This window comes from Heterodontus francisci, chromosome 26, assembly GCF_036365525.1.
Source record: "Heterodontus francisci isolate sHetFra1 chromosome 26, sHetFra1.hap1, whole genome shotgun sequence".
NCBI lineage: Eukaryota > Metazoa > Chordata > Chondrichthyes > Heterodontiformes > Heterodontidae > Heterodontus > Heterodontus francisci.
In genome coordinates this window covers 43,482,697-43,510,118 of record NC_090396.1, presented here as the reverse complement: position 1 = coordinate 43,510,118, position 27,422 = coordinate 43,482,697, and the positions used below count along the sequence as shown (strand labels likewise).

The 27,422-nt window shown below is 43.4% G+C and overlaps 1 protein-coding gene across 2 annotated transcripts in view; it reads right to left on the bottom strand.

Annotated features, from left to right (window-relative positions):
- LOC137384291 (alpha-1,6-mannosylglycoprotein 6-beta-N-acetylglucosaminyltransferase B-like) overlaps positions 1-27,422 on the bottom strand; it is a 994,997-nt gene that overhangs the window by 221,497 nt on the left and 746,078 nt on the right. For both annotated transcript variants that reach the window (XM_068058117.1, XM_068058116.1), the window contains one exon: positions 10,905-11,036. In XM_068058117.1, coding sequence (XP_067914218.1) covers positions 10,905-11,036 — 132 coding nt within the window. The remainder of the gene's footprint in view (positions 1-10,904; positions 11,037-27,422) is intronic.

Sequence of the window (27,422 nt, the reverse complement as noted above, 5' to 3'; positions counted from 1 at the left end):
GGCAGGACAGACCCACCACAGGTGGCAGCACAGTGGTATACAGTCGGGATGGGAGTTGCCCTAGGAGTCCTCAACATGGCTCTGGACTCCATGAAGTCTCATGGCATCAGGTCAAACAGGGGCAAGGAAACCTCCTGCTGATTACCACCTACTGCCGTCCCTCAGCTGATGAATCAGTGCGTCTCCATGTTGAACACCAACTGAATGTACTGTAGGTGGGGGTCTTCAATGTCCATCACCAAGAGTGGCTTGGTAGCAGCACTACTGACTGAACTGGCTGAGTCCAAAAGGACATAGCTGCCAGACCAGGTCTGCAGCAAGTGATGAGGGAACCAACAAGAGGGAAAAACCTACCTGACCTCATCCTCATCAATCTACCTGTCGCAGATGCATCAGTCATGATAGTATTGATAGGAATGACCACTGCACAGTCCTTGTGGAGATGCAGTCCTGCCTTCACGTTAAGGATACCCACCATCATGTTGTGTGGCTCTACCAACCTTTCCTCATAAGACAACTCGCTGATTCCAGGTAACAATCTAGTAAACCTCCTCCAATGCATTTACATCCTTCCTTAAATAAGGAGACCAAAACTGCACACAGTATTCGAGATGTGGTCTCACCAACACCCTGAAGCATAACATCCTTACTTTTATTTTCAATTCCTCTTGTAATAAAGGATAGCATAGGGCGGCACAGTGGCGCAGTGCTTAGCACCGCAGCCTCACAGCTCCAGGGACCAGGGTTCGATTCCGGGTACTGCCTGTGTGGAGTTTGCAAGTTCTCCCTGTGTCTGCGTGGGTTTTCTCCGGGTGCTCCGGTTTCCTCCCACAAGCCAAAAGACTTGCAGGTTGAAAGGTAAATTGGCCATTATAAATTGTCACTAGTATAGGTAGGTGGTAGGGAAATATAGGGACAGGTGGGGATGTTTGGTAGGAATATGGGATTAGTGTAGGATTAGTATAAATGGGTGGTTGATGTTCGGCACAGACTCGGTGGGCCGAAGGGCCTGTTTCAGTGCTGTATCTCTAATCTAATCTAATCATTCCATTAGCCCTCTTTATTACTTGCTGTACCTGCATACTAACTTTTTGTGATTCATGCACTAGCACACCTAGATCCCTCTGCACTTCGGAATTCTGCAGTCGTTCCCTGTTTAAGTAATACTCTGCTTTTTTTATTCTTCCTGCCAAAGTGAACAACTTCACATTTTTCCACATTATACTCCACCTGCCAGATTTTTGCGCACTCACTCAACCTATCTATATCGGTCTACCATGCCATCGCTCCCCTCATCGAAGTCATTGATATAAATTGTAAAAAGTTGAGGCCCTGGCACAGACTCCTGTGGGACTCCACTCATCACATCCTGCCAATCAGAAAAGGACCCATTTTTGCATACTCTGTTTTCTGCCAGCCAGCCAATCTTCTATCTATTCTAATACGTTACCCCACCACACCATGAGCTCCTACTTTGCGCAATAACCTTTTATGTGGCACCCCGTCAAATGTCTTCTGGAAATCCAAGTACAGTACATCAATGGGCTCCCCTTTATCCACTGTGCATGTTAGTCCTTCAAAGAACTATTCAAAGGTCAATCATCTCAGTCCCAGGACATCACTGCAGGAGTTCCTCAGGTTAGTGTCAAAGGCCCAACCATCTTTAGCTGCTTCATCAATGATCTTCCTTCCATCATAAGGTCAGAAGTAGGGTTGTTCGCTCATGATTGCACAATGTTCAGCACTGTTTGTGACTCGTCAGATACTGACCAGATGCAGCAAGACCTGGACAACATCCAGACTTGGGCTGATAAGTGGCAAGTAACATTCACACCAAATAAGTGCCAGACAATGACCACCTCACAAGAAAGAATCTAACCATCCCCATCTGATGAGAGGCTGAGTAAATAGGTTCTATATTGTCTGGAGTTTAGAAGAATGAGAGGTGATCTCATTGAAACATTCAAGATTATGAAGGGGTTTGACAGGGTAGATACCTTGAGGTTGTTTCCCCTGGCTGGGGAATCTGGAATAAGGTGCCAATCATTTAGGAGTGAGATGAGGAGAGATTTGGTGGTGAATCTTTGGAATTTCCTACCCCAGAGGGTTGTGGATGTGCCATCATTGAATATATTTAAGGCTGAGATAGACAGATTTTTGGTGTCTCAGGAAATCCATAGATATTGGGAATGGACAGGAAAGTGGAGTTGAAGCTGAACTTCAGCCATGAAAATATCAAATGGCGGAGCAGGCTCACTGGGTCATATGGTCTACTCCTGCTCCTATTTCTTATGTTCTTATGTAGCCCCCATGGAATGTGTATATGAACGGCATCGCTGTCTTCTGCTCGGATCCACTGTTGTTTGCGACCAGTTCGAACTGGCCTTTAGAGGCAAAGTAAATCGCGGCAAGAGCAAGGCCCTGTTCTTTGGGAACTGGGCCGACTGATTCTTTCTCCCCTTTACTGTTAGGTCAGACTACCTGAAGATGTTTGGGATATGGTTTGGAGAGGCCAGGGCGTGCACCTAAAACTGGAAGGAGCAAGTAGACACGGTGAAATGGAAACTGGGCATGTGGAACGATGCTCCCTCTCCATTGCGGGTAAGAACCTGGTCATCAGGTGCAAGGTGCTCTCGGTGACGCAGGCAGTGTGCACTGTGGCAGTCACCCGAGACATCTTCCACTTTATCTTGAGATTGAAAATAGACCATATCCACAGGAACATGATGTTCAAATCTCTAGATAAAGGAGGAAAAGATTTACCCAATGTCACCCTCATCCTGATGGCCACCTTTGACAGCAGCTGCATCAGGCTGTGCGTAAACCCCTTGGTATACAAACACCAAGTGTCATTACATGCTGAAGTTCTATCTGCCCCAGGTGTTACAAAGGATGGGTCTGGCCATGTTGTTGCAGAGCACGCCATTCAGTTGGACCGTGCTGTACCACTTGACCCTCGTGGAACAGTTTGTACAGAAAAACACCTTAGATCACAGGTCCATCAGGCAGTGATCCACATGTAACATCCTTGAGGCCCCGTGGGAAAAGGAGATGGTGGATCCTGTCGGATGGTTGCCCAAGCAGATTGTCAAACCCATTTGGCAGACTGCCTCATTGCTAGAACTTTCAGACAAGCACAAAGACGTAGCTTGGCTGGTGGTGAGAAGGACCCTCCCCGTCAAATCCTTCTGCATGCCCGGAGTCTCACTGCCTCAGCCCACTGACCCTTGAGGCAGCTGCGGTGGGGAAGAGACCGTTGTCCTTCTCCTTCTGCAAAGCAAGTCTGGAAAGAGATGCAGTGGTTTTTGTACAGGTTCATCCTGAGCAGCTCCGGATCGCAGGACTCAGTGCTCTACATGCTGTTCTCAGGGACACACACCGAGATAGACATCGACTGCTGCTGGAGGACCATCGGTGAAAGACGCACTTTGGTCTGCCCGAAACTTGCTGGGCTTCCAGTGCAAAGAGCTGTCAATGACCGAGTGTTGCAGACTGGCACATTCCAAGGTCCAGAAATACATGCTGAGGGAGACACTAATGCTTGGGGCAGCCACCGCAAAGGCTCAATGGGGAAAGCCCACTGTGTAAGGCTGTCCCACTATAGTATGACGAGGGGCTGGAAACCATGTAAAACCCCTTGGGCCGTATGCACTAGAGAATGTTTGACATGAAATGTAAATTTACATTGTAAATATAACGTGTAATGAGACACCTCATTACTGTATTGAACGAAACTGATCTGTATTGCACTTTATGTGATGTCAAATTTGAACTGTTATGTAATATACTTTTACAAATTTTATGAATAAAGCATATTTTTGGAAAAAAAGCCCCTACAAAGCTCACAAAGGTTTCTGGTACCCAGGTGCTGTTATGTTTACGCCGGGTTGCTGGATATGCTATGTATATCTGATTTATCTCAGAGCAATGCAGATATCACACACTTGTATTAAATCACCAGCTGGTTTATTTACAGTATTTACACTACATTCATTCTTAAATGGTTTCATACGTGTCACCCCATAGCAGCCAGTCTGTTTTCTATAGAAGATCCAAGCTGTGTCTTTTAGTTTCACTTTTAACTCTAAACTCCACCCATAGGCTTAAGCAATCAAACACAGTGAACACAGTTAAGTGGATAGACTATTACAATCAAACTCATCCATCAAACACTATGGCCTGAATTTTGAAAGGTCGCCTCCAAGATCGTCGGCGAGCATCAAAAAAGGCACAGGACTTGCTGCGATATTTCACGCAGCAGCTCATTTACATGGAGGAGGCGGAGTGCCTGCCCCTAATGACATAGAAGGGGTGGCCGTTCCATCCCCAGCAACGGTGTCTGGCCCCACCGTTCAGGCGCAGGTGCCTTTTAAAGGCTTCAAGCCCTTCAGGGACTTTTAAATATTTAATAAAACTAAAATTTTAATACAGCTTTGAATCCCCTCTCCCACCCCCACAATGAGTAATCTATCTATAAATTGCCCTGTCCCCCCAGAAAAAAACTTTTATTCATATCCCGAACTTTCCCCCCGAACTTTATTACAATTGCCCCTCAACCCCTTCCGACCATCTCTGCAACCAATAGGAAGAGTTTTCTCCACTCTAACCCCCCCTCCCGCCCTGAAAGCTTCACTCCTCCCCCCTCCCCAACAGTGTTCCATCTCGGATCTCCGAACGGAGGTCCGAAGGCACAGGACGTCCAGCAACCGGCCGGAATATCGGTGTGGGATGGCCATCTTGGAAAGGTAAATGTTTATTAATTTAATTTACATTGATTAACATATTGTAATTAAGTTCCTGTCACTGAGTGGCGAGGGGGCTGTCCCGAGGCGTCACTGCCGCTGGTAAAAAGGGTGAGGGGCCTCTTCCGGAGATATTTTCTGGGCCCTCCCGCCACAACTCCTGACGTCGGGGGGGCTGGTAAAATTCAACCCTACAGGTGCGCAATGCCTGTCCAGAGTTGCAACTGACATTTTTTAATGAATGTGCTGTGCTGTTTGCTTTGCCGAGAGTGGTTAGAGTGGATTAGTGGTGTGCAATGCTGTTTTATGAAAAGGAAGTCTCTTAATTAGCATCTGGAAATGAAAAGCTTGACTATTGCCCTTTTATCTGGTGGAAATACTGAGTATATCTGTATACCATGGGTGATGTCAGCTGGAAGATCTCGTAAAGGATGCTGAACAATTTTTTCAGAAGATTTAAGTTGATAGATAGGAGTTAGTTAGCAAACCTAAACAGTGTGAGGTCTAAGGAGCTAATGTGCTATAGACAGAAGTTATATAAGGCAGAGGCAGTTCACAGAAAAAAAATTATTAAGTATTATGGCCACGTTACTCAGCTGTGTTATATTGGTCAGGTCATAAATAGTTTACTTTCTACAATCTAACATGAACTCCATTATATTTTGCTAACCACAACTATTCTAGTAGCTTTTTAAAAATAATAATTGCTCTGTGTCACTGTTGCAGAGGCGACACTGTTGGCAAGCTACCACTATTGCTAAAATGGTCGATCAGTATTCATGGTTTTAAGAGTTCAGAGCTGAAATGGGCATAGTTTGTAATATGAAATTTTAATGGAGAGCAGCAGGGAAGGATCATATAGAGGCGAGAATGAGAAACTAGAAGACAGATGAATGCAAGCGAGAAACAAGTCTGATGGGAAAATGAGAGTGACTTGGAAGGAAGTGGGCTAGTGACAACTGACAATCTCAGCAGGAGGGATGTAGAACAGAGCTGTAAAATAATTTCAACAGTGGCATATGAGAGCACAGACACTGAGCACAAGCCACTGTTGCAAACATCCCAAACATGTACTTCCCCTTGCAGATATGTGGTCCTTTAAGTACAGCTTGTTCTTCCTAGAAAGCTATTATCTTTAAAGTCATAGGGGATGTGAAGCAGACATGTACTATTACTTCAATTGATGGCCTATTTCATCCTTTCAATTAGTTAAGATATGTCCAAAAGTTCTTTTGAATACAGATTGAATTACTCAGTTCAGTGCTGAATAAAAGCGTTCTTCACCTTTTATCCATGCAACAAACATCTAGATTGATTTGTGCCTGTTGTCTAGTGATAGAACAATTTCACTAAACACACAAACCAACACTTTTATTTTTATATTAAAGCTCAGATTTCCGAAGTCCATGTTGCTCACTTCAAAGGAAGTCAGAATCTGGAAGCATTTTGCTGTTGGGCCCCATCTTTAAGACATTGCCCAGAAGCATTTAGTTGCTCTTATTATCATACCATTGCTTCCATTTAACAGTATGACCAATGGTAATATCAATGGATAAATCATTACCACTTCTGTCAGACATTCCTTGTACCTATTATCTTAAAGCAGGTGTCAACACGCATTTATTTTAAAAATAAGGTAAGCAATTATCCACGAATATCACCAACAGTAATTTTCTTTATTCATTTCATGGGATGTGGGCGCCACTGGCAAGGCCAGCATATGTTGTCTATCCCTCATTGCCCTTGAGAAGGTGGTGGTGAGCTGCCTTCTTGAACTGTTATAGTCCATGTGGTGCGGATACACCCACAGTGTTAGGAAGGGCGTTCCAGGACAGTGACAGTGAAGGAACGGTGATATATTTCCAAGACAGCGTGGTGTGTGGCTTGGAGGGGAACTTGCAGATGCTGCCCTTGTCCTGCTAGGTGGAAGAGGTCACAGGTTTGGAAGGTGCAGTTGAAGGAATCTTGGTGAGTTGCTGCAGTGCATCTTGTAGATGGTACACACTGCTGCCACCATGCGTCAGTGGTGGAAGGAGTGAATGTTTAAGGCAGTGTAAGGGCTGCCAATCAAGCGGGCTGCTTTGTCCTTGATGGTGTCAAGCTTCCTGAGCATTGTTGGAGCTGCACTCATCCAGGCAAGTGGAGAGCAATCCATCACACTCCTGACTTGTGCTTGTAGATGGTGGACAGGCTTTGGGGAGTCAGGAGGTGGGTTACTTGTCGCAGAATTCCCACCCTCTCTGTAGACTTATATTATTCACTCAACCAAAGGGTACAACTGAGAAATATTTGCAAGGACAAATAGTTAACACAATTTAAAGTGCATAAAGACTTTATGTTTGGTACCAAATGGTAAGTCATGGATTTTCACGGCCTACTGTATATGATAGTAACCTGAGGCAAGCAAGTAATAACTCTGATATTGAGTTTTATGTGTTTCAGAGGAAAGGGAAGAAGTGCATGCAGCTTCATTCTGGGCAACCTTTTTTTGGAATTGTACAGCTGCAGCAGCTCTTGTGTTTTTGTTATGACATGGAAGTCTGGGTTAAGTGTGGGGAGCTTCTCCAGACATAATCTTCGAAAGAAGTGAAAGTCGAGCTCATTTCTCCAATGTTGTAGGAAGAATACTTCAGTGTGGAACAGGCCATTCTCATCAAATCCACTGCTATTAACTGTGTTGGACTTTGCTGAATTTAGGGTAAGAGATAGATTTTCTCTGTAGTTTGTCAAGAAAGGATTCAGTATTCCATTAATGGGCAACTACAGGTTCTGTCGGTTAATGGAAATATAAATGTGACAAATATTATTGTGCTTTCTGAAGGATTTACTAAGCTGTGCTAGATTTTTCAGCTATTTTTGATTTTGGATTTTTTTGCTGCGTGGTAGCTGAATATCATTAGGAAGCCAGGAGCCTAAATATCTGCATATATTGTGATCAATCTTTCTTAACAGAGAAATTGACCTCGTCTTCTGACATTCAAGACAACACTGTTTTTCTGCTACTGTTAAATCCTGTCTACAGTGAATCAGTTGCTACTTGTCTTTTGGATGGGAAGCGGTCTGTAGAGGGTAGTCATCAGTAAAGTGAAAAATGTAATTTTGATGATATCAGAGCATCCATGACACTAAAAGCGATGCTGGGGAAAGCAAGCTTCCCTGAAGAACTTCTACGTGAGTGTTGTGTAAGATGACTAATATCCATTTATCTCAATCCTATACTTCGACATTCCTAGGGCATCGTGCCAGGATGGTATGTGCTATTGAACACTCTAGTCAAGGCTTTTTTTGCAAGACATAAATTTATGACATATTACTCCTGCTGTCGAGCTATGCCAACAACAATGCACATCAGTAATTCAGGTTCAGAGGTCATAAAATTAATGAATAGACAGTTGTGAGGCTGCAAATTGTGTGGCATTAACCTCTGCACTGAATTCCTAACTTTTAATTCATTCATGGGATGTTGGCGTTCTCTTGACTCCTGTACTGTTGCTAAATTATCAGACTGCTTATCAAACATCCAGTACTGGATGAAGAGAAATTTCCTCCAATTAAATATTGGGAAGACTGAAGCCATTGTTTTCGGTCCCCGCTCCAAACTCCGTTCCCTAGCAACTGACTACATCCCTTTCCCTGGCAACAGTTTGAGATTAAACCTGCCTGTTCGCAATCTTGGTGTCACATTTGACCCTGAGATGAGCTCCGACCTCATATCTGTACCATCACTAAGACTGTCTATTTCCACCTCCGTAACATCACCTGACTTCGTCCCTGTCTCAGCTCATCAGCTGCTGAAACCCTCATTCATGCCTCTGTTACCTCTAGACTTGACTATTCCACTGCGCTCCTGGTTGGTCCCCCATATTCTACTCTCCGTAAACTTGAGGTCATCAAAAACTCTGCTGCCTGTGTCTTACCTTGCACCAAGTTCTTTTTCCCTATCACCCCTGTGCTCACAGACCTACATTGGCTCCAGGTAAAACAACGTCTTGATTTTTAAAATTCTCATCCATGTTTTCAAATCCCTCATGGCCTCATCCCTACCCATTTCTGCAATCTCCATAGTCCCCAACCCTCAAAGATATTTGTCCGCCTCTAATTCTAGACTCTTGTGCATCCCTGATTTTAATTACTCCACCATTGGTGGCTGTGCCTGCAGTTGTCTAGGCCCCAAGCTTTGGAATACCACCACCCACACCCCCAACACCTCTCCACCTCACTTTTCTCCACTTCACTTTTCTCCTTTAAGGCACTCCTTAAAATCTACCTCTTTGAACACATTTTTGGTCATTTGACCTAATATTTCCTTTTATGGTTTGGTGTTATAATTTGTTTTATAATGCTCCTGTAAAGCACATTGGGATGTTTTATTATGTTAAAGGTGATATATAAATACAAGTTGTTGTTGTTGGCAAGGCCAACATTTATTTTCCATCACTAATTGCCCTTGGTGGTGGTGAGCCAACTTTCTGAACTGCTGCTGTCTGTGTGGTGAAGGTACTCCAGCAATGCTATTCGGTAGGGAGTTCTAGGATTTTAACCCAGTGACGATGCAGGAATGGCAACGTCAGGATAGTGCGTGACTTGAAGAGGAACTTGCAGGTGGTTTTATTTCCATGTGCCTGCTGCAGAGGTTTGTGGAGAGGTGTTGCAGTACATCTTGTAGATGGTACACACTGCAGTCACGGTACATCAGTGGTGGAGGGAGTGAATGTTTAAAGGGGTGAATGAGGAGACAATCATAGGGGCTGCTTTGCCTTGGATGGTGTTGAATGGTGATGGTGTTGTTGGAACTGCACTCATCTAGGCAAGTGGAGAGTATTCCATCACACTTCCGACTTGTGCCTTGAAGATATGGTGGACAGACACTGGGGAGTCAGAAGGTGAGTTACTTGCCACAGAAAGCCCTGCCTCTGACCTGCTCTTGCAACTGGAGTATATATGTGGCTGGTCCAGTTAAGTTTCTGGTCAATGGTGTCCCCCAGGATGTTAATGGTAGGTGATTCAGTGATGGTAATGCTATTAAATTTCAAGGGGATGTGGTTAGACTCCCTCTTCTTTGAGATAATTGCTCCTACTGTGCAAAGCTCTGTATCACTAGTACTAAATTGTAAAGCTTATGGTTTCTTGCTGGGACTGACAGAATTAATGTTCTTGGATCATAAATCTGAAAGATCACAAGTTGACTGCTTCACTCTGAACCTAAATTAACAACCAGATAATTAAAAAGTTGTCCATTGACAGCAAGTCCTGGGCTGTAGTTTTCAGGCTGTAATTTTGGAACCCTACTATGAATGGGCACGATGTTTGCCCATTTGTACTCTTCCATCTTCAATTTCTAATCATAATCCTGTTAGCATTTTAGATTTCTCTTCTCGTGGGAAATGATAAGCAGTGTTCCTTTCAGTGTATTTATGTCCCTTTTGATTTTACAGTTCAGTCTGATCGTTTTTCTGGATTTTCAATTGCATTTTAGGTACGTACTGCCCCAAACTAAGTAGTAGCAGAAATCCTATCCTCAGAGATACATGGTATCGCCACAAAATTCTCAAGTCCTAGAAATTAGTTACACTGAAATTAATGCTCAATATTCCCTCATCATCACTTTATTATCCATGTTATTTATTGGTCTGATAGGTGATAAAATGTTTCCATCAAGATAAATAGTAGCAAATGTCCTATCCCTGAAGTGAATACAATATTAAAAAAGGATCAGTGATCGTTTATACACTTTCCACTACACTGTAAGAATGGTTTAAAAATGGTGAAACTCACTAAAATTCTGAGAAACACTGCATTCTTCCATCCTATAAAATGAAAGTTTTGCCTCACCAACTAAAATTGTTCAGTAGCTATTTGGCAAACGTGACCGACAGTGAAAGAAATCAATCATAAATCAAGATTAGAACAAGTGAGATGCTGCTGCTCCAGATTTCCTTTGTTCTCATAACATACAATCTCGACTTTTCTTTACAATTATGTATTAATTCAAAAGCTTTGTATATTTGCATATACAACTGGTTAGATATGAAACTATCAGAAATATATAATTTACATAATCAAAATTAATCAGATTAAACACATTTCATTGTGTTGATTTTCAATTGCACTTTACATTTTCCACGCCATTCAAACGTTCTGGCAATTTCAACTCTTACTTACTTGTATTTTTTGAAGGAGAGGCCCATGTTTTGTTTCATTTGTTGAAGTCCATGATAATCTGTGTAAATGATGTCAAAGGACAATGGTCCAATCAGAGGACAACTTCCTCTCCCAGGAGGTACACCTAGGAAACTAATCAACAGCAACAATAAATATATAGAATTTTCTACAAATTAGTGCATTCACTCTAATGCATATCTTAAAAGTAAAACATAATGGGGAGAAAAATTAGGCCAGAAAACGGGCACGAGGATCGTCATACGTTATTAGCCTGCACCCTTTGTAGTGATGCAGGCAACATGCAAACTTTGTGCTGCCTGCTAATTTAAAAGGTTAGTGGCATGCAGGCCAGCGCTAAGCACACTGTTGGGTGCTTGTCCGCCTCAGCAGCAGGCCAAAGGTCGTGTGAGGCTATCTCCATTTAAAGCTAGCCTACATTATTTAAAGTCAGCCTGCACCTCTTAAAGGCAAGTTGCATTCTGGCTGCAGCAGGTGCTGGAACTGCTGACAGAAAAGTCTCTAAGTAGAAAGAAGACTGGAAGTGGTGCAACAGGGCAGAGATGATGTTCCAAGTTTCTCTGCTGTAGCTCTGGATGCCTTGGTACAGGAAGTAGACAGGAGGAAAGAGGTCCTCTTCCCTCAGGGAAGCAAGAGTTCTCAAGGCAGACACAAGGCAGGCAGTGGGAGCAGGTAGCTGTCACAGTCAATGCCAGCAGTCCAGGCCCAAGGATCTCGATGCAGTGCAGGAAGAAGTTTAATGACCTCACACGAGTGGTCAGGGTTAGTGAATGCATTTTCAAATGCCAATCTTTACAAATGAACCACTAGCCTCACCACTGCTCCATTTACCACACCCCCACTTTACACACCACCCAACAGTCATTTTTTATTTGTTCATGGGATGTGTGAATTGCTAGCTAGGCCAGCATTTATTGCCCATCATTAATTGCTCTTGAGAAGGTAGTGGGGAACCACCTTCTTGAACAGCTGCAGTCTATGTGGTGTAGGTACAATCACAGTCTTGTTAGGAAGGGAGTTCCAGGATTTTGACCCAGCAACAATGAAGGAACAGTGATGTATTTCCAAGTCAGGATGGTGTGTTACTTGGAAGGGAACTTATAGGTGGTGTTCCCATGCATCTACTGCCCTTTTCCTTCTGGGTGGTAGAGGTTGCGGTTTCTAAGATGCTGTCGAAGAAGCTTTGGCAAGTTGCTGCAGTGCATCTCGTACATGGTACATACTGCTACCACTGTGCGCTGGTGGTGGAGGGAATGAATGTTAAAGGGGGTGGATGGGGTGATGGTCAAGTGGGCTGCTTTGTCCTGGACGGCATCGAGCTGCTTGTGTGTTGTTGTTGTTGTGTGTGCAGTCATTGGTACCCTGCACAATGAGGAAATGTGCTATCCTGGCTAAGCCATGTGCATGCTCTGCCTAACTCTCTCTGGACAGTTGAACTCCCCTCTCCTAGCATTAAGAGCATTTGTCACCTCTCTTATGTAGCAGTGAACAGCGAACTAGGAAAATTTACAGATGTCAATTGATCCAACCTGGAAGCATCCTGAGGTGAAGAAATTCAGGGCCATGGTCACTTGCACACCCACTGCTCTGAGGTTGCAGATCTGGTTGCAAGAGCTCCAGGAGCATCTCCTTTATAAAATACAGACGATGCACAGTGCTGCTGGCTTCAGTTGAAGGAAGAGAAATGCTCCCGGAAGTCCCTGGGTGGATAAGGTCTCCTGCGAAAAGCCCTTTTCCTCCCTCCTCCTCCCTCTGCAAGCAGCCTGTCCTCTTCTACTTTTGCTCCATCTCCCTCTCATGCTGCAGACCAAGGGGGATGAAAGCTATCACACTCATGACTGGTGACTGACCGGAAATCAGAACCAATGCCTTCTCCATTTGCAGCAGCACTCCCTGTCGACTTCACCAACTTTAACCAACTCGACAAGCCATCAAACACTGCTACAAACTCAAACAGAGCCAGTAGAAATTGATAGCAACTAACCTGAGGGTGATTGATGATCCCCTTAAATAACACTGGTTGGTTGTGGGTGGAGGGGAGAGGGGTCCTTCCTGCTGCTGAACACATGTTCAGCTGTGTGTGTTTAAGGGAGGGTGTTGGCTGGAGTGACAAGCTTGAAAATGTTAGCGTTGGTGTAAATCAGTGTTGCACGCTGACTAATCATCATGATCTGCCTACTTTGCCTACTTCTGGCACATGCTCATAAGACCCGTGCTAATTTCCATACTAAGATGGCATTCAGCATGGGTGCGCTGGAAGTGTGCAAACGTGGCACAAATGCCATTTTGGTACAAATTGGTACATCTAGCGACGAAACTAGAGGCACTACGGAGCACAATTTCACGGCCAATGTATTTCTAATAAACAGAAAAAAATATATCTTTCTGTGTATAAACTCTAAAACACAAACAAATTATGGTATTGAATATCCACAACATTTTCTGTGTCCCTTTCTGCACAAAACTCCAGGCGGAAAACCATCAATAAATCATTCCAAGGAGGGAACTTGTGAATTCTCACCAAAGTGGATGCAAGCTGTTAGAAATGTTATTGATTGTTCTTTAGTGACTTGGAGCCACCTAATCAAATAAGATGGATCGGTCAATCACAAATCTTCATCGACAGAAAATTAAGCATGCAGTCAACCTATATATAGGGATTCAGCTAAAGATAATGTAGTATTGAGGTTGCCAGATAAGTGAGACACACAGCCAATGGTTTCAGTTCCTCATTTCATTTCATGAACTCACTATCTAACAACACTGTATCTTCACCACACAGACTGCAATGGTTCAAGAAGGTGAATAACCACCACTTTCTCCAAGGCAATTAGGGATGGGCAACAACTATTGGCTTTGCCAGCAATGCCCACATCCTGTGAATAAATTAAAAAAATTCCTGAGACTCTGTGCACTGAGTGGTAGCTTCTTTTTTTCTCGCACTGTTACATGAGATAGGCTTTACTATTTCGAATGTGAGCATGGCTTGGATGGTCAAAGAGAAGTTGTCCAAAAAGTATATTTTTACTTTTGTTTGTGGCCATTTATTGCCGATAATAGTACAATGGTTAGGGCTGCAAATAGATCTGCACATGACACAAAATTAACTGGTGAAAAAATATATAATAAAAGACCTGAATGTGTAAAATAATCTACAGAACGTGATCAGAGCACAGAACTTATCCCTTGCAAAAGATCTAAATTAGAATTATTAATTTAAAAACAAATGATTTTCGGGATGTGGGCATTATTGGCAACGTCGAATTTATTGCCCATCCCTGGTTTTCCCGAGAATGTGGTGGTGGCCTTTCCTGTTGTACAGCTCTGACGGTTTGATACAACTGATTGGCTTGCTAGGCTACTTCAGAGAGCAGCTAAGAGTCAACCACATTGGTGTGGGTGTGCTGTTATATATAGGCCAGGCGGGTAAGGTTTCCTTCCCTGAAGGACACTAGTGAACCAGTTGAGTTTTTATGATAATCTGATAGCTTCATGGGACTATTAAGTAGGGCAGAGCAAACAATAGCCCAGAATCAAAATAATAAAAGTATTAAATATTGATTTGGAAGCTAATACTCATTAATTGTCAAGGATTACTGTAGGATTCTTGCATTCAGATAATTGTAAAATGTTGAGTCATTGCAAATATTTCTCCAATTTCATGGAGCATTAGAAATTTATAGAACACAATGTTAGCAGATTAAGATACAAAGGAAAAGTGGGTACTGTTAACTCTACATAAACCATGGGTTTGATTCAAGCATAGAATTTTAATGAATCAAGTTTCTTCCAATTCGGTCTCATTATATGAATCCCTAATTCAATTACAACTCTGAAAGGGAATGTTATTTGGGAGAGAAGGCATTTAAGGTAAAATAATCCTTCAAGAGAGAGCATTTTAATAAAAGAGTGGTGCAGAAATATTGCAGTGTTTTAGCTGGTTAAAGCAGTGCACAGTTGAGCCATACAATCCAGAAAGGTTTTAGGTTTGATTCCCAGCCTATCCGGATTTAGCTCATCTCAGCCAGAGTAGTGGTTGGGGCACAATTGATCTCAGTACCCCTTAATATTGCCCAGATTCTCATTCTTGTTTACCAAATACTGAACCTTGCTGGAAGTTTGAGATCGAACTGTGTGTACAGACAGGATCAAGTTTGGTTTGGGTGTGATTCCTCTAGTGGTCGAATTGCCTTCCAGGTAAGGAGGTGAAAAAAAATCAAAAGAATTTTAAATGTGAGGTTTACAAGTTGCCAACTCCCTGACAACCGTCACGTCCCTCGCTGGCAGTCTTTGTGACAGCCAGCATACTGGGGGCTCCAGGCCACAAAATAAAAGTTGGGAGGAGGTGTTCATTGAGTCAAAGTATCATTAATCTATTTCCACACCTGAGCAAGATAATCTCTTCTGTGTATAATGTTTTGTCAAGTGTTTTCTGTAGATTTAACTGATTGATGAATAATTAAATAAGCTGGATTTACAAATTGGCTATTTTTATCAGATATTTATAAGGATTTCAATGCATGCATAACCATAAACCAAGGATAACATTCCCTGGCAATCTAGTCACAAGTTTATCAAAATGCATTGATTTCTTAGAAAATGAATTTGATTTCCATTTTGCATTTTTGTTCAATATTCACACAGTGGACGGAAGGTTTTTCCATGGTTCCCTATATATTAGTGCTCTGCATCATTCATTAGGTAGGGAACACACTATTGTCAAGATTACTGACAGTGGAGCATTACCACCTAGTGGCCGGCATCAAAATGAATCAATCTTGTATTTCCTACTTTCAGAATTCAGCATAGGAACGGTGTCTATGGAAACGCAACACATGAGATTTTATGTAATGTTATGCAATGCCATCATAGTGCCCAATGCTCATATAAGTACAATGGCTTAAGTCAGGAGGAAACATTTGTTCTGTGGTGTGTGCTATTTCTACATCATTCACTGGACAGTTACAAATACTGCAGTGACACTGAACAGGATATTAAAAGGATATTTAACCATAATCTAAAGATGCTGACAGAAGTTTGTAATCTCGGAAATTCATTGTATGGCTACCAGCCCAATCACATTCATTTTCCAAGCACACAGATGGGAATTGCTTTGTCTTTTCTCTCTTCCTCCATTTTTAGCCAATTTTCTCCCCTCCTGCTATTCCTCTTCTGGAAGTGCGGACACCTTATTGGCATGGATAAAGGATGGCCTCTGCTACCTTATTCAAGTGGCCATTTTTAACACATGTGCCCTAATAGTAAGGCGGGAAATTTATGCACCTCGTGGGAGCGGGCTAGAGGTGGGGGAGGGGCGTAAAATTGAGTGGGAGGCAGGGGTTGGGGGGTGGGGGGGGGGTGCCGTTCCCATTGCCTTCCCGCCTCCACTGCAATTTTATGAGTGGCGGGAGAGGTGACAAATGGCCCACCCTGTTGGATCTGATGTTCTGTTAATGGATGATAAATACCTGGTAGTTCAAGATAATAGGGTGAACAGGTGTTGGTGTTAATTAGTTAATTGTATTCAAGTGTGTATATATAAAGAAGAGCCAGCCTGCCCTGGCTGTGGGTGTTGTTTGGAGAGCAGACGTAAGCTCTGTGACAAGCAATGAACAATCTCCACCAAAGCATCCTAGTTTCAGTGTCTTCTTCACAAACAGGCTTGGAAGTTTCTCTAACACACCCGCCCCAGGCCAAGTAGTTGCCACTTAAGGGTCTCCTCCGCAGCCTCTGGTATATTACCAGCAGTGGATGGGTGGTCCAGGACCTCAGGAGGCTGCCCAGTAAAACCTGGTGGCCTCCTTCTGGGCTGGGGGTGGGGGGAATGCCCTGTGCTCAGTGAAGGGCCTTCCCCCAGGGCACAAGCTACCTCTGCTAGAGCATATCGCCATGTCCCAACTGACCCCCACACACTTACCTCAATTCTGGGGCCTCCTCCATTGCTGCACCTCTCACTGGGTGCAGTCCCAGCAGTGGCCACTGCTCCTGGTGAGTCTGCTGGGACTGAAGAGCTGCTGGCCTGCTGATTGGCCGGCAAATCTTGGAGACAGGACCTCCTGCCTCAGAGGGATGGAATTCCCACCTGAGGCCAATTATGGGCCTGGGCCACATAATATCACGGAGTGGCTTCCAGGCTCGGTGGAGGTGCACTCGCCCTGACTTTTGGCTGGTGGCCGGGGCCACTGCCCCGATGTAAAATTCCAGCTGAAGTGTTGGCAGGCTCTTTGACTACGCAAGGCATCATGGGTGGGCCTAATCGTATCCTCACTGAATTTCCACACATATGCATTGCCAGCAGGTGTGGATAGATATTGATCAGCCACGAGGACCCTGACTAACATTTTTCTCATCATTCGAAGGTGCTGAAGTCACTTTTTGCATCGCTATTTTCATCACAGTTGACATCAGCTTGCTTATCATAAAGCACTGAAGGGGCCATTCGGCCCATCAAGTCTCTGCCAGCTCTTTCGAAGAGCAATCCAGTTAGTCCCACTCTCCGGCTCTTTTCCTGTATCCCTGCAACTCTTTCTCCTTCAAATTCTAATCCAATTCCCTTTTGAATGCTATTATTGAAACTCTATCCACGATCCTACCAGGCAGTGCATTCCAAATCCTAACCACTCATTGCGTTAAAAAGATTTTCCTCACATCACCTCTGGTTCTTTTGCCAATCACCTTAAATCTGTGCCCTCTGGTCATCGACCTTTCAGCCATCGGAAACAGTTTCTCTTTATTTACTCTAGCTAAACTTTTCATGACTTTAAACACCTCTATCAAATTTCCTCTCAGCCTTCTCTGCTCGAAGGAGAACAACCCCATCTTCTCTTATCTATCCCTGTAACTGTAATCTCTCATCCCTGGAATCATTTTAGTAAATCTCTTCAGTACCCTCTTCAACTCCTTCTTGTCCTTCCTCATACAGATTAGTGATCAAAAGTAAGTGCCTTCCTGCTCTGCATGGCTCATCAACAGTGTCTGCAGGATGAAGTTTGCTAGCCTCTGGAAGATTACCAAATTAGGCCAACCCAAAACATATGGGTGTAGTATACCTGCTGTAAGGAGTTCCTTTGTGTGCTTGAATGAGGTTGTGTGCAAAGGTCTCATGACAACTTCTCAGTTCTTTCACACATGCAGATCCAGATTGCTGCAGAGCCAATATTGTAGTTGGCACAGAAATATGCAATTACTTCTACGCTTAGATCTTTACTGTGGTGTCCATAAAGCAAGCTTCTACTTAAACATGTGTAACATTTGGCAATGTGATACTTTCTGGTGTGACGGATCCATACTTCACATGACTTTTATATGTATTAGCAGTTGTCCTAAGACATTGCCCAGAATAAATCACAGGATAGGCTGTTGATAATCACAGGAGTATTATGCCAAAAATGCAGCATATACTATTGTCAGCAGGGCAAGTAATTTCTTGCATATTACATGCTCATTGGCTCAAACACAAGTAGGGATGCAGGTAGCCACATAGATGGTCAATATCTGTGCTCTTTAAACTTACAACATCTCAATACTTTGTACTTGCTTAACTGCTGATAACAGGAGCGAATTACATAAAGAAATAAAGGGATGCAAAGGAGAGGTGCAAAAATAAACTTGCAAGGGATATCAGAGCTAATAGCAAACACTTTGAGAAACATTAAGAGAGTAGGAAGAGTGAAATGGGCCCATTAAAGACAGATGCAGACAAATGGAAAATCAATGAAAAAGAAAAGCTAAAATTGCAAAAATGAAAGATTAAATAAAGGGATACATAACTGTTTATTATAAAAAGACAACAAAAGAAATCCAAAAAGCACTTAGATAACACTTAAATCTGCAACAGGAAAGAGTACATCATTCTTTTAAGGAATCAACTTTTAAAGGCTAGAGCACAGTTTTCCCAGGAACACACATACTATATGAGCTAACAAAGCAGTGAAAAGATGTGAAATTGCAGCTTACTGCAGTTATTATTCATCTACATAAATTTCAGGTGCTAATGAGGTCATCACATGTTCAGCAAAACCACTCTTATCCCATTTAAAATTCACACAGACAAATTGCACTCAACAAGCAGGCCTAATGTTTTCTTCCCTGATTTATCAATCCCCCAGTGTCTGGTCTGAGCAGGCACAACCTATCTTGCCTATCATTTTTAAAAGTTCAACCCAAAAACTATCCCTAAAGAATGAAAAGTGCATCGTCAGTATCTGCTGCAGCACAATATTACCCAATGGTAATCACAACTTCATATAAAGGAGTTTTCAGAACTCGTTGTCTATAACTTTGGCAGGAATTGAATTTTAAAGCCATAAATCTCCACTGAGCCAGTAACTGCCCTTAAAACTGGCAAATGAACTCATATTGTATGGCTAACTGCTCCCCAGCTCAGTCTGATCATGGAGGAGGAATATTAATTAACAGTTTTCTCTCTTTTAAAATGCTTTCAGTGAATTTAGTAGTGTTTAAAATGTTAAAAGAACATAGGTTTGGATTTCCATTCCAGTGTTGGAACCCCGATGTCGCGATCACTTCTGGGTCCTGACCCTGCCCACGTCGGCAACGTGCATGCCGTGCAATTTCAATGCAGAAAGCAAGTAATTGGGCTAGAGTCGCGCCCAGCACCCAATTAGTGGCGGCAGATGCGGGAAGGAGGCGGGACATATGTAGCGGGTCCAATTGTTCCTTGCCAGTGGCAACAGAAAGCCTGCAAACCTCACCGAGAGGGCCTGGCTGGAGATGGCTCATGAGGTCAGCAGCAGAGGAGTGGTCTGGAGGAACCGGGTCCAGTGCAGGAAATGTTTCAATGACCTTCTCAGGTCTGGAAATGTGAGTCCAAAGATAGACTCAGATGGCATGCCTCCTGGTGACCAGCCACCAGGGTACAAAAGAGGATGCATAATGTTCTCCTGGCCATGGGAAAGATGTGTACTCAGCAGACCTGAAGCCCCATAAACATAGGTCTGAACCCAAGAGACATTGGACAAGAGGTTTGAGTGCAGTCTGCAACATCTTATGTGACGAAAAGCTATGAGTGGGGAGGAAGAGAGGCATCATCCCAAATTCATTTTTCTTCACCTTGCAGGCCAAGCAGGAGTTGAATGCCAGGGAGAACAAAAGGGCACATATAGACAGTGGGCTGCCAGGGCTTGTGGCACTGATGCACTTTGAGGAGCTAGCCCTTGATGTGACCAGAGTTTCAAGACACAGGGATGCTGGGAATAAAGAAATGCGGGTCTGCGGTAGATAGGGTGAAAACATCTCAATATCTCCGGGTTCAGTGGATGCATGGTAATACTCCCTGCGCAATGAGCTGTCAAAGCATGAGCTGTCATCTCATTATTTTAAGCAGCATGAGCATCTGTTGAATGTCCTGATCTCTCATCATCATCTCTTATGTCTCCCACAGGGCCAGCTGCTGAGGGACAGGAGCCCACACAGCACCAATAAGATCTTGAGGAATCAGAGGAGGAAGCCTGCACTGTCACATCTTTCTTGTGCACCCTCCACCAGCGCAGGTATTTGCACCTCGGTGGGTCCTTGCACGTTATTTGAGAGGGTGGCACAGGGTGGTGCCTATCACACCAGAGCAGGAGGAGACGGGGGGGGGGGGGGCAGAGTCGGCTGTGACCAGTCCCCTCGGAGGATGGAGGACAGGCACAGCCTTGCTCAACAGAGGGGAGATGCAGAGCCTTGCGAGTCATGAAACCGGTGGCTCTACCTGGAGAACCAGCGTGAGAGCATAGGAGGCCATTTGACCCATCTGTGCTGGGTCTTTGCAGGAGCAATTCACCTAGTGCCACTCCCTGGCCTACTCCCCGTAGCCCTGCACATTCTTCCTTTGGAGATAATAATTCCCTCTTGAATGCCTCAGTTGAACCTGCCTCTGCCACACTCTCAGGTAGTGCATTCCAGATCTCAACCACTCGCTGCATGACGAAGTTTTTCCTCATTGCTTCTTTTGTCAATTACCTTAAATATGTGCCCACATGTCGAGCTACCTGCGGGACCGCTTAGTCATGGGATGAGAATGGAAGAGTCCATTCATCTCATCTGCTCGACAATGTCTCAGTGCTTTGAGTGCATGAGCTCCTCCATTGAGAGAGTAGCCAACCTCATTGAGAGCCATATGTGGCATCACAGTGTATGCAAGAGCTGCGTACTGACATGCACGGAATGCATGCTGCAGTCTGTAGCACTGACCAGTCAGTGGTGCAAATGGCACAATGAAGCATGGAGTGGAAGCCAGCTGTGCCCCAGTTGGTGTTTCCCTCCAGCATTTAAGAGCATCATGAAAGGGCTAAGATGGCGACAGATGGTGATGAGGGGGCCACCGTCATCATCATCCACCTTCATGGCCCTTCTGATGGATGAAGCATCTGTACAGCCACTGTGGCAGAGGCTGCCCCTGCAATGATGCCAGTGCAGCAGCCTTTGGAGGTGCCCCCCGGCACCTCCACGATGAGGCCGAGTGCCACGGCCATCTCAGGCCCAGACAGGCATTAGAGAGCAGTCTGCCTCTATGTCATTCTTAGCTACAGGGTAAACACCATGTTGGAGCAGCCGTGAGCACAGGCCACCTCGTTGATAATGTCACTTTGGGGATAATTTGGGTGTATCTATTGTGAATAATATCACAGTACTTTGATAAATCACTGGCCATGTAGTTACACTAGTTCTATTTCATCATGGTGACAGCTGCCGTGAACCCTTGGATGATCCACAACAAGGGCACACAAGTCAGCAACCAACTGTTTGAATGGACACAGCCTTCTGCGGCACTGACACTCCAACATGCCCGTGTATCTTCTCCTTTGGGAGTAGACCCTCTGCTGAGGATATTGTCTTTGTCACCTTCCTGTTCCTCATTCTTGACCCCTGCGGCCCTGTTTCCCATGGGTCTGCCTCTGCTCCTGGAGATGCTGCTCCTCATCACTGGTCGACCCTACGTTAGGGTATATAATCCAATTTCTTTTTATGCCCTTCCTTCCTTTCTATTGGAATATGCTGGCTTCCTGAGCACACCTCTTTATGAACCCATGAGACCTGTAATCAGACAGATCAGTCCAACCACCACACTCACCCCCAACAACCCCAAAGGTGTATACAGCCCAACACCCCAAAATGCCCTTGGCAAGAGTGAGGAAATATGACAGATAATTCTCCTGACTCTGTGCGACTGGTTGCAGTGAATAAGGGCCTTTTCTGAGGTTTCCTTCTCTGATGGAGCCTCTTGCTGCTGTCCCACTATTCTGAGTGGCTTCCCAATTTGTTTGCACCTTCTCCACCCTGTCATGTTTCGGACCCTGCATTGATCCTGTGCCTCTGAATAAAAAGGCAAAACTGGTCCTTAACGAACTGACAAGCTCTTTAAGTGGCTTAACTGGCCATTTCGCAATGTTAGGACGATTGGCGCTTCCACCTCTCGGCGGAGCCATTTATACTTGGAGCGTGCTGGTTTCACATTGGGAAACAGGCATGCTGACCTGAGGGGCTGATTTAAGTGACCACATGCCCCCTGATCCCAACCTCTCAATCAAATAAAAATCCCATCCATAATGTCAACACCTTACTAGTAACTACATCTGCTGGCTGTAAGGTGAGAGAATTCATTACACCAAGACCAGTCTTCTAGACTTGCCATTTTACCTTCACAATAATGAATGGTTTGGTTCATTGAAATTCTATACTTGGATCAGATGGTATGTAGAATTAATGGCATGCCTTTTCCTTTTATTTAAAATGATATTCTGTGAATTTCTAATACTGAAAGTGATAAAACGGATTAGAGAAATATCTTCAGTAATAGACATTTCAATTATCAGTGAATAATCTAAAATCTGCTTGTTCTGTGCAAAATTCCCACCATAGTCCTTTAAGGATTAAAAAGTATGAAGTTCACGTATTTCTGAGTCACTGCAGTGTCTGCTGAATACTTCATTGCCTATTCTAATTTTAAATGTGGGTATACAGAATCACTATGACAGTACTTTTCCTTCCTCATTACAACATGCTACTGGTCACATTAGTTGTTCTGTCTTGCACCTTAATCTGGCAATTACACTGTGTGAAATTAGTGTGCAAATGCTTAACGTATTCATAAAAAAATTACTCTGTGCAACCTTTTATCAAGGTGTTAAATTGTTTATTTTAAATGGGTTAATGCCACCACAAAAACAGCAGTCATTTCACACTGATGTGCCAGGAAGTCATTTACTATTAGCACCCAGCATAATTTTCAGGTGCAGATTTTGGTTCACTGAACAACTAAATATTTTTATGGTGTACTCGGAGCATTTTAAAATAGATATCTGCTATTCAATGAACACTAGATTTCCATATATTTCCATAATTTAGATTAAAGAGTTATTACAATTAACCCTGAGCTTACCTTCAATAGTACACACAAGGACCTTAATAAAGACATGTTTGTAACAAATAGAATGTTCCTTTTATCTAGCTGTTCTATTAAGAAAACACATTAATAGGATCATTACCGATGACATGCCCTGTATAAGCCCAAATCCAAACACATAGGAGAATAAAGTTGACCTAATCTGTGCCTTAGGACTAGGTGTATGATACATAAAATTCTATTCTAAATACCATTATTTAAAGGTATTTGAATAAATGCAAAGCCAATATATTATTCATGCAGCAATGGGAGGTCAATCTGGATCATAATTTGCCTGAAACCAATTTTAGATTGCCTGTTTGAGGCCAGCTGCAAACAAATAATGACCATTGAGTTAGCTTTCATGCCAGGTTAGCACAGTATAAACTGGTTATTGGATCCTCAGTGGGCAACTCATCAATTTGCTTGTGACATCCCCAAGCTTCCCCTGTTACATCTGCTCTTTTTGGTCACCATGTGTGGTTTTTCGGTCTCATCATTCTTTTTCTGTACAACCACTTACCTCAAACTTGCATAGCCAATTGGAAAGTTTAATGTGAGTATGTGTACAATGTCTTACATACTAACATGCAAAAAAGAACAGGAGAAGAATAATTGGTCCATCAAGCCTGGCCCACCCTGATCTGATGCAACCTTCACACATCATCAAACACATCCAATCTACCCCACTTCCCGTTCCCACCCACACAGTCACACAACATTCTTGGAAAGGCACAAAAAAAACACAGGCCAATTCAGGAAAAAAAAATCCCTTGGAAATTCCTCTTAGAGCCCTGAAAGCAACCAAGCAAGCTCGGGAGATTGTAATAACTAATATCACTGCTTCCTGTTAACCTACCTGTCTACAATAACTCAAGTTCCACGAAAAATAAATTGTCCAGTTACCTTCTGAAAGCTTTCAGTGAACCCACACTTACTGCATCTACTAACAACTTATTCGAGAGGCCATTGACTCTCTTCAAAATTATGTACTTCATAACATCTAGTCTCACTATACTTTTGTAATTGATACAGATGCGTCCAATCCACCCTTCCCTTACTGGCACAAGTAACTTATCCATGTTTATTCAATCTAATAGCTTCATCATTTTAACAAACTCAATCATCTCCTCTTCATAGAATCATAGAATGATCCAGCACAGAAGGAGGCCATTCATCCTATTGTGTCTGTGCCAGCTCTTTGAAAGAACCCTTGTAAATATATTGTTATGACCAGGTGAGAAAGAGATCTAGGGTTCCCTTTCAGCCTTCACCTGGTCTTAGTGTAACAGGGTTTCATTTTAAACAAACTGTATTTTTAGCTCCCCCTTGGTGAATCCATGTTTACCGCTTTCCAATTATAAGGCAAAGAAACCAGTACAAGCAGGTTTTCTTAGGTTTAAAGAAGAAAAGCTGAAATTTATTAAACCTGAACTTAAACTCTAATTTGGTTAATGTCTACCGGTACATGACGCGCCCATGCTAGCATGCATATGCAATACACACGTGCAAATAGAGGCAAAAAAGAGAAGAAAAAAATAAAGTGGAAAAGTTTGAGGCGATATCTGAAGAGTTTTTGTTACGGTTCACTGTAGAGTCCTTGATTGTAGGTAGTTCTTGCTTTCCACTGGGGCCCAGTATTCTTCTTAAACTTTGTTCGCGGTAGGAGACCTTTCTCTCTTGGGGTTCATGTGTCTTCAGTGGATTCAGAGGCTTGTGATAAAGAGATGGGAGCAGACAGTAGAGATCTTCTCAGTCCAGGAGCAAGCAGTCTTTTTTTGTTCAAACTCTTTGTACAATTCAGAAAACCCCAGGTTGCCAATCAGGTTAGTCATGTGACTAACTGGTCTGACCATGTCTTGGATTGTATCACCTTAGCAATCTCTGGAATGCTCCTATTACATACAATACCTGGTGATCAAGGTCCATTGTGGGTTGAATGCATCAGGGAATGGTCCTTTGACCTTCCAATCACCATCTATTAATATGCAAATGTCTTTTCCAGCCACAGCTGATTTGTTTAACAAATCCTTTCTTCACTCCAGTAATAGTTTCAAATCAATGTTCATGGCAAAATTAATGTGCCTCATTCTTGGCAGGTGGGGGCCTAGCATGACGATATGCTGCTCGAAAGTAAAATGTGTAAGTTGTCTAAGCCTGTCCTAATAACTATGGATCCTTAAACCAGGTATCAATTGAATGATTCCTTTGCCACATCTCTCCTGCCATTTCCGGGATTCAAAAAACTGATACAATACTCTGGATGTGACCAGACCATGGCCTTGTGCAATGAAAGGTTGTATGTCTATTTATATGTTTAATTGCTATAACTATACATTGTAAATCTCACTTTTGAAAAATCTTGCAACAATATTCATGAACCTTCAGTGATTCATGAACTACAAACTGCAACTTGTTCGCTTGCTCAGCAATCCTGAGTGCGTAATCCTGCATGGCAGGATTGCCTCTCCCAAATGCAACACGCTACTCTTGTCTACATCTGCCAGACGTGGATCCATTCTTCTTTTGTGTCTAGATCTATCCACAAACTTTGTTTTCATGCAAGATCCTAACTGCCACATATACTTGCATGCCATCTGCAAACCTGTGGGTCTTCGTTCTGATACTTTCATACAAATCATTACCGAAGATAATGAAGAGCAATGGCCTCAAGATTGATCAGCATTGCACTACACTAATGACCAATCCTGTGAAGAGCTGCTACCATTAAGCTACCCTCTGCCTCTATAAATGAAACTATTTCATTTTCCAACCCAAGATCTGCCCTTCAATCCCACAAATGCAATCTTGCTGAGCACTTTGTCAAAGACTTTTGAAAAATCTAGATACGCAGGGGTCGATTTTAACTCACCCCACCCACCTGCCCCACCTGATGGGAACCAGCTGGGTGGGGGGCAGATAAAATGGATTCCCACCATGGCGGGTTGAAAACTTGAATTCAGTTTAAATATCTGGAAATAAAAACAGAACAACATAAAACAACAGTGTTTTTGCATTGGTACTTGCTTAGTTCAGCTTGCTTTCTCACATTCGCATAGCTAAGAGTGACTACTTTATATGTTTTGGGAGAGAAATTGGATAAGGGCCAAAAGCAGACACAGGGATTGCGCTGCATGCTTAACTTGTGCCAGTTTGTGGTGATGCAGGCAGCATGCAAACTTCATGCTGCTTGCTAATTTAAATGATTGCAGAGTGCAGCCCAATGCTAAATGCATTGCAGAGTGGCTGCACACCTCAATAGGGGGCCCAATTTCTTGTGGACCTAGTACCATTTGAGGCCAGCCTGCATCACTGAAATTTCTGATGAAAGGGCATCGACCTGAAATGTTAATTCTGTTTCTCTCTCCACAGATGCTGCCAGACCTGCTGAGTACTTCCAGCATTTTCTGTTTTTATTTCACTTAAAGCCAGCTTGCAATACTTAAAGCTGGACTGCACCTTTTAAAATGAAGGTGCATTCTGGCTGCAGCAGGTGCTGGAACTGAATGCAGAAGACATTCAGAACAGGAGGAAGAAAAAATATGGTGCAACAGGTCAGAGAGCATGCTCCAAGGTTCTTTGATGCAGAAATGGAGGTCTTGGTGCAGGAAATGGACAGGAGGAAAAAGGTCCTTTATCCACATGGGGCCAGGAATCCCTCCAAACAGACACTGAGGAGGCAGAGGCATCAGATGGCCATCGCTGTCATGCAAGCAGTGTGGCCACGTGGACCTGGATGTAGTATAGCAAGAAGTACAATGATCTCACACAAGTCAAGATCAGTGAATGCATCTATCCATACAAATGAACCACTAACCTCACACACTGTTCCAATCATCACCCCACCTTCATTCACTTACCAACATTCTCTAACAACCATGGCTCATACTTCACATTCATAGCTTCACCTCACTCTCACACGCATCCCAATGCTGCAAGCCACACGCCTACATCTGACAGCTTTAACACACTGGTAGCTATTCAACTCAGACAGGCACATCACCCAAAAACATTGCACTACACTCACTGACACACTTCCCTTTGTTTTGCGGGACAAGGTGGCATACACGGCAGGCGGCAGCACCGAATTGGAGGGGAACTGCTGCATGTCC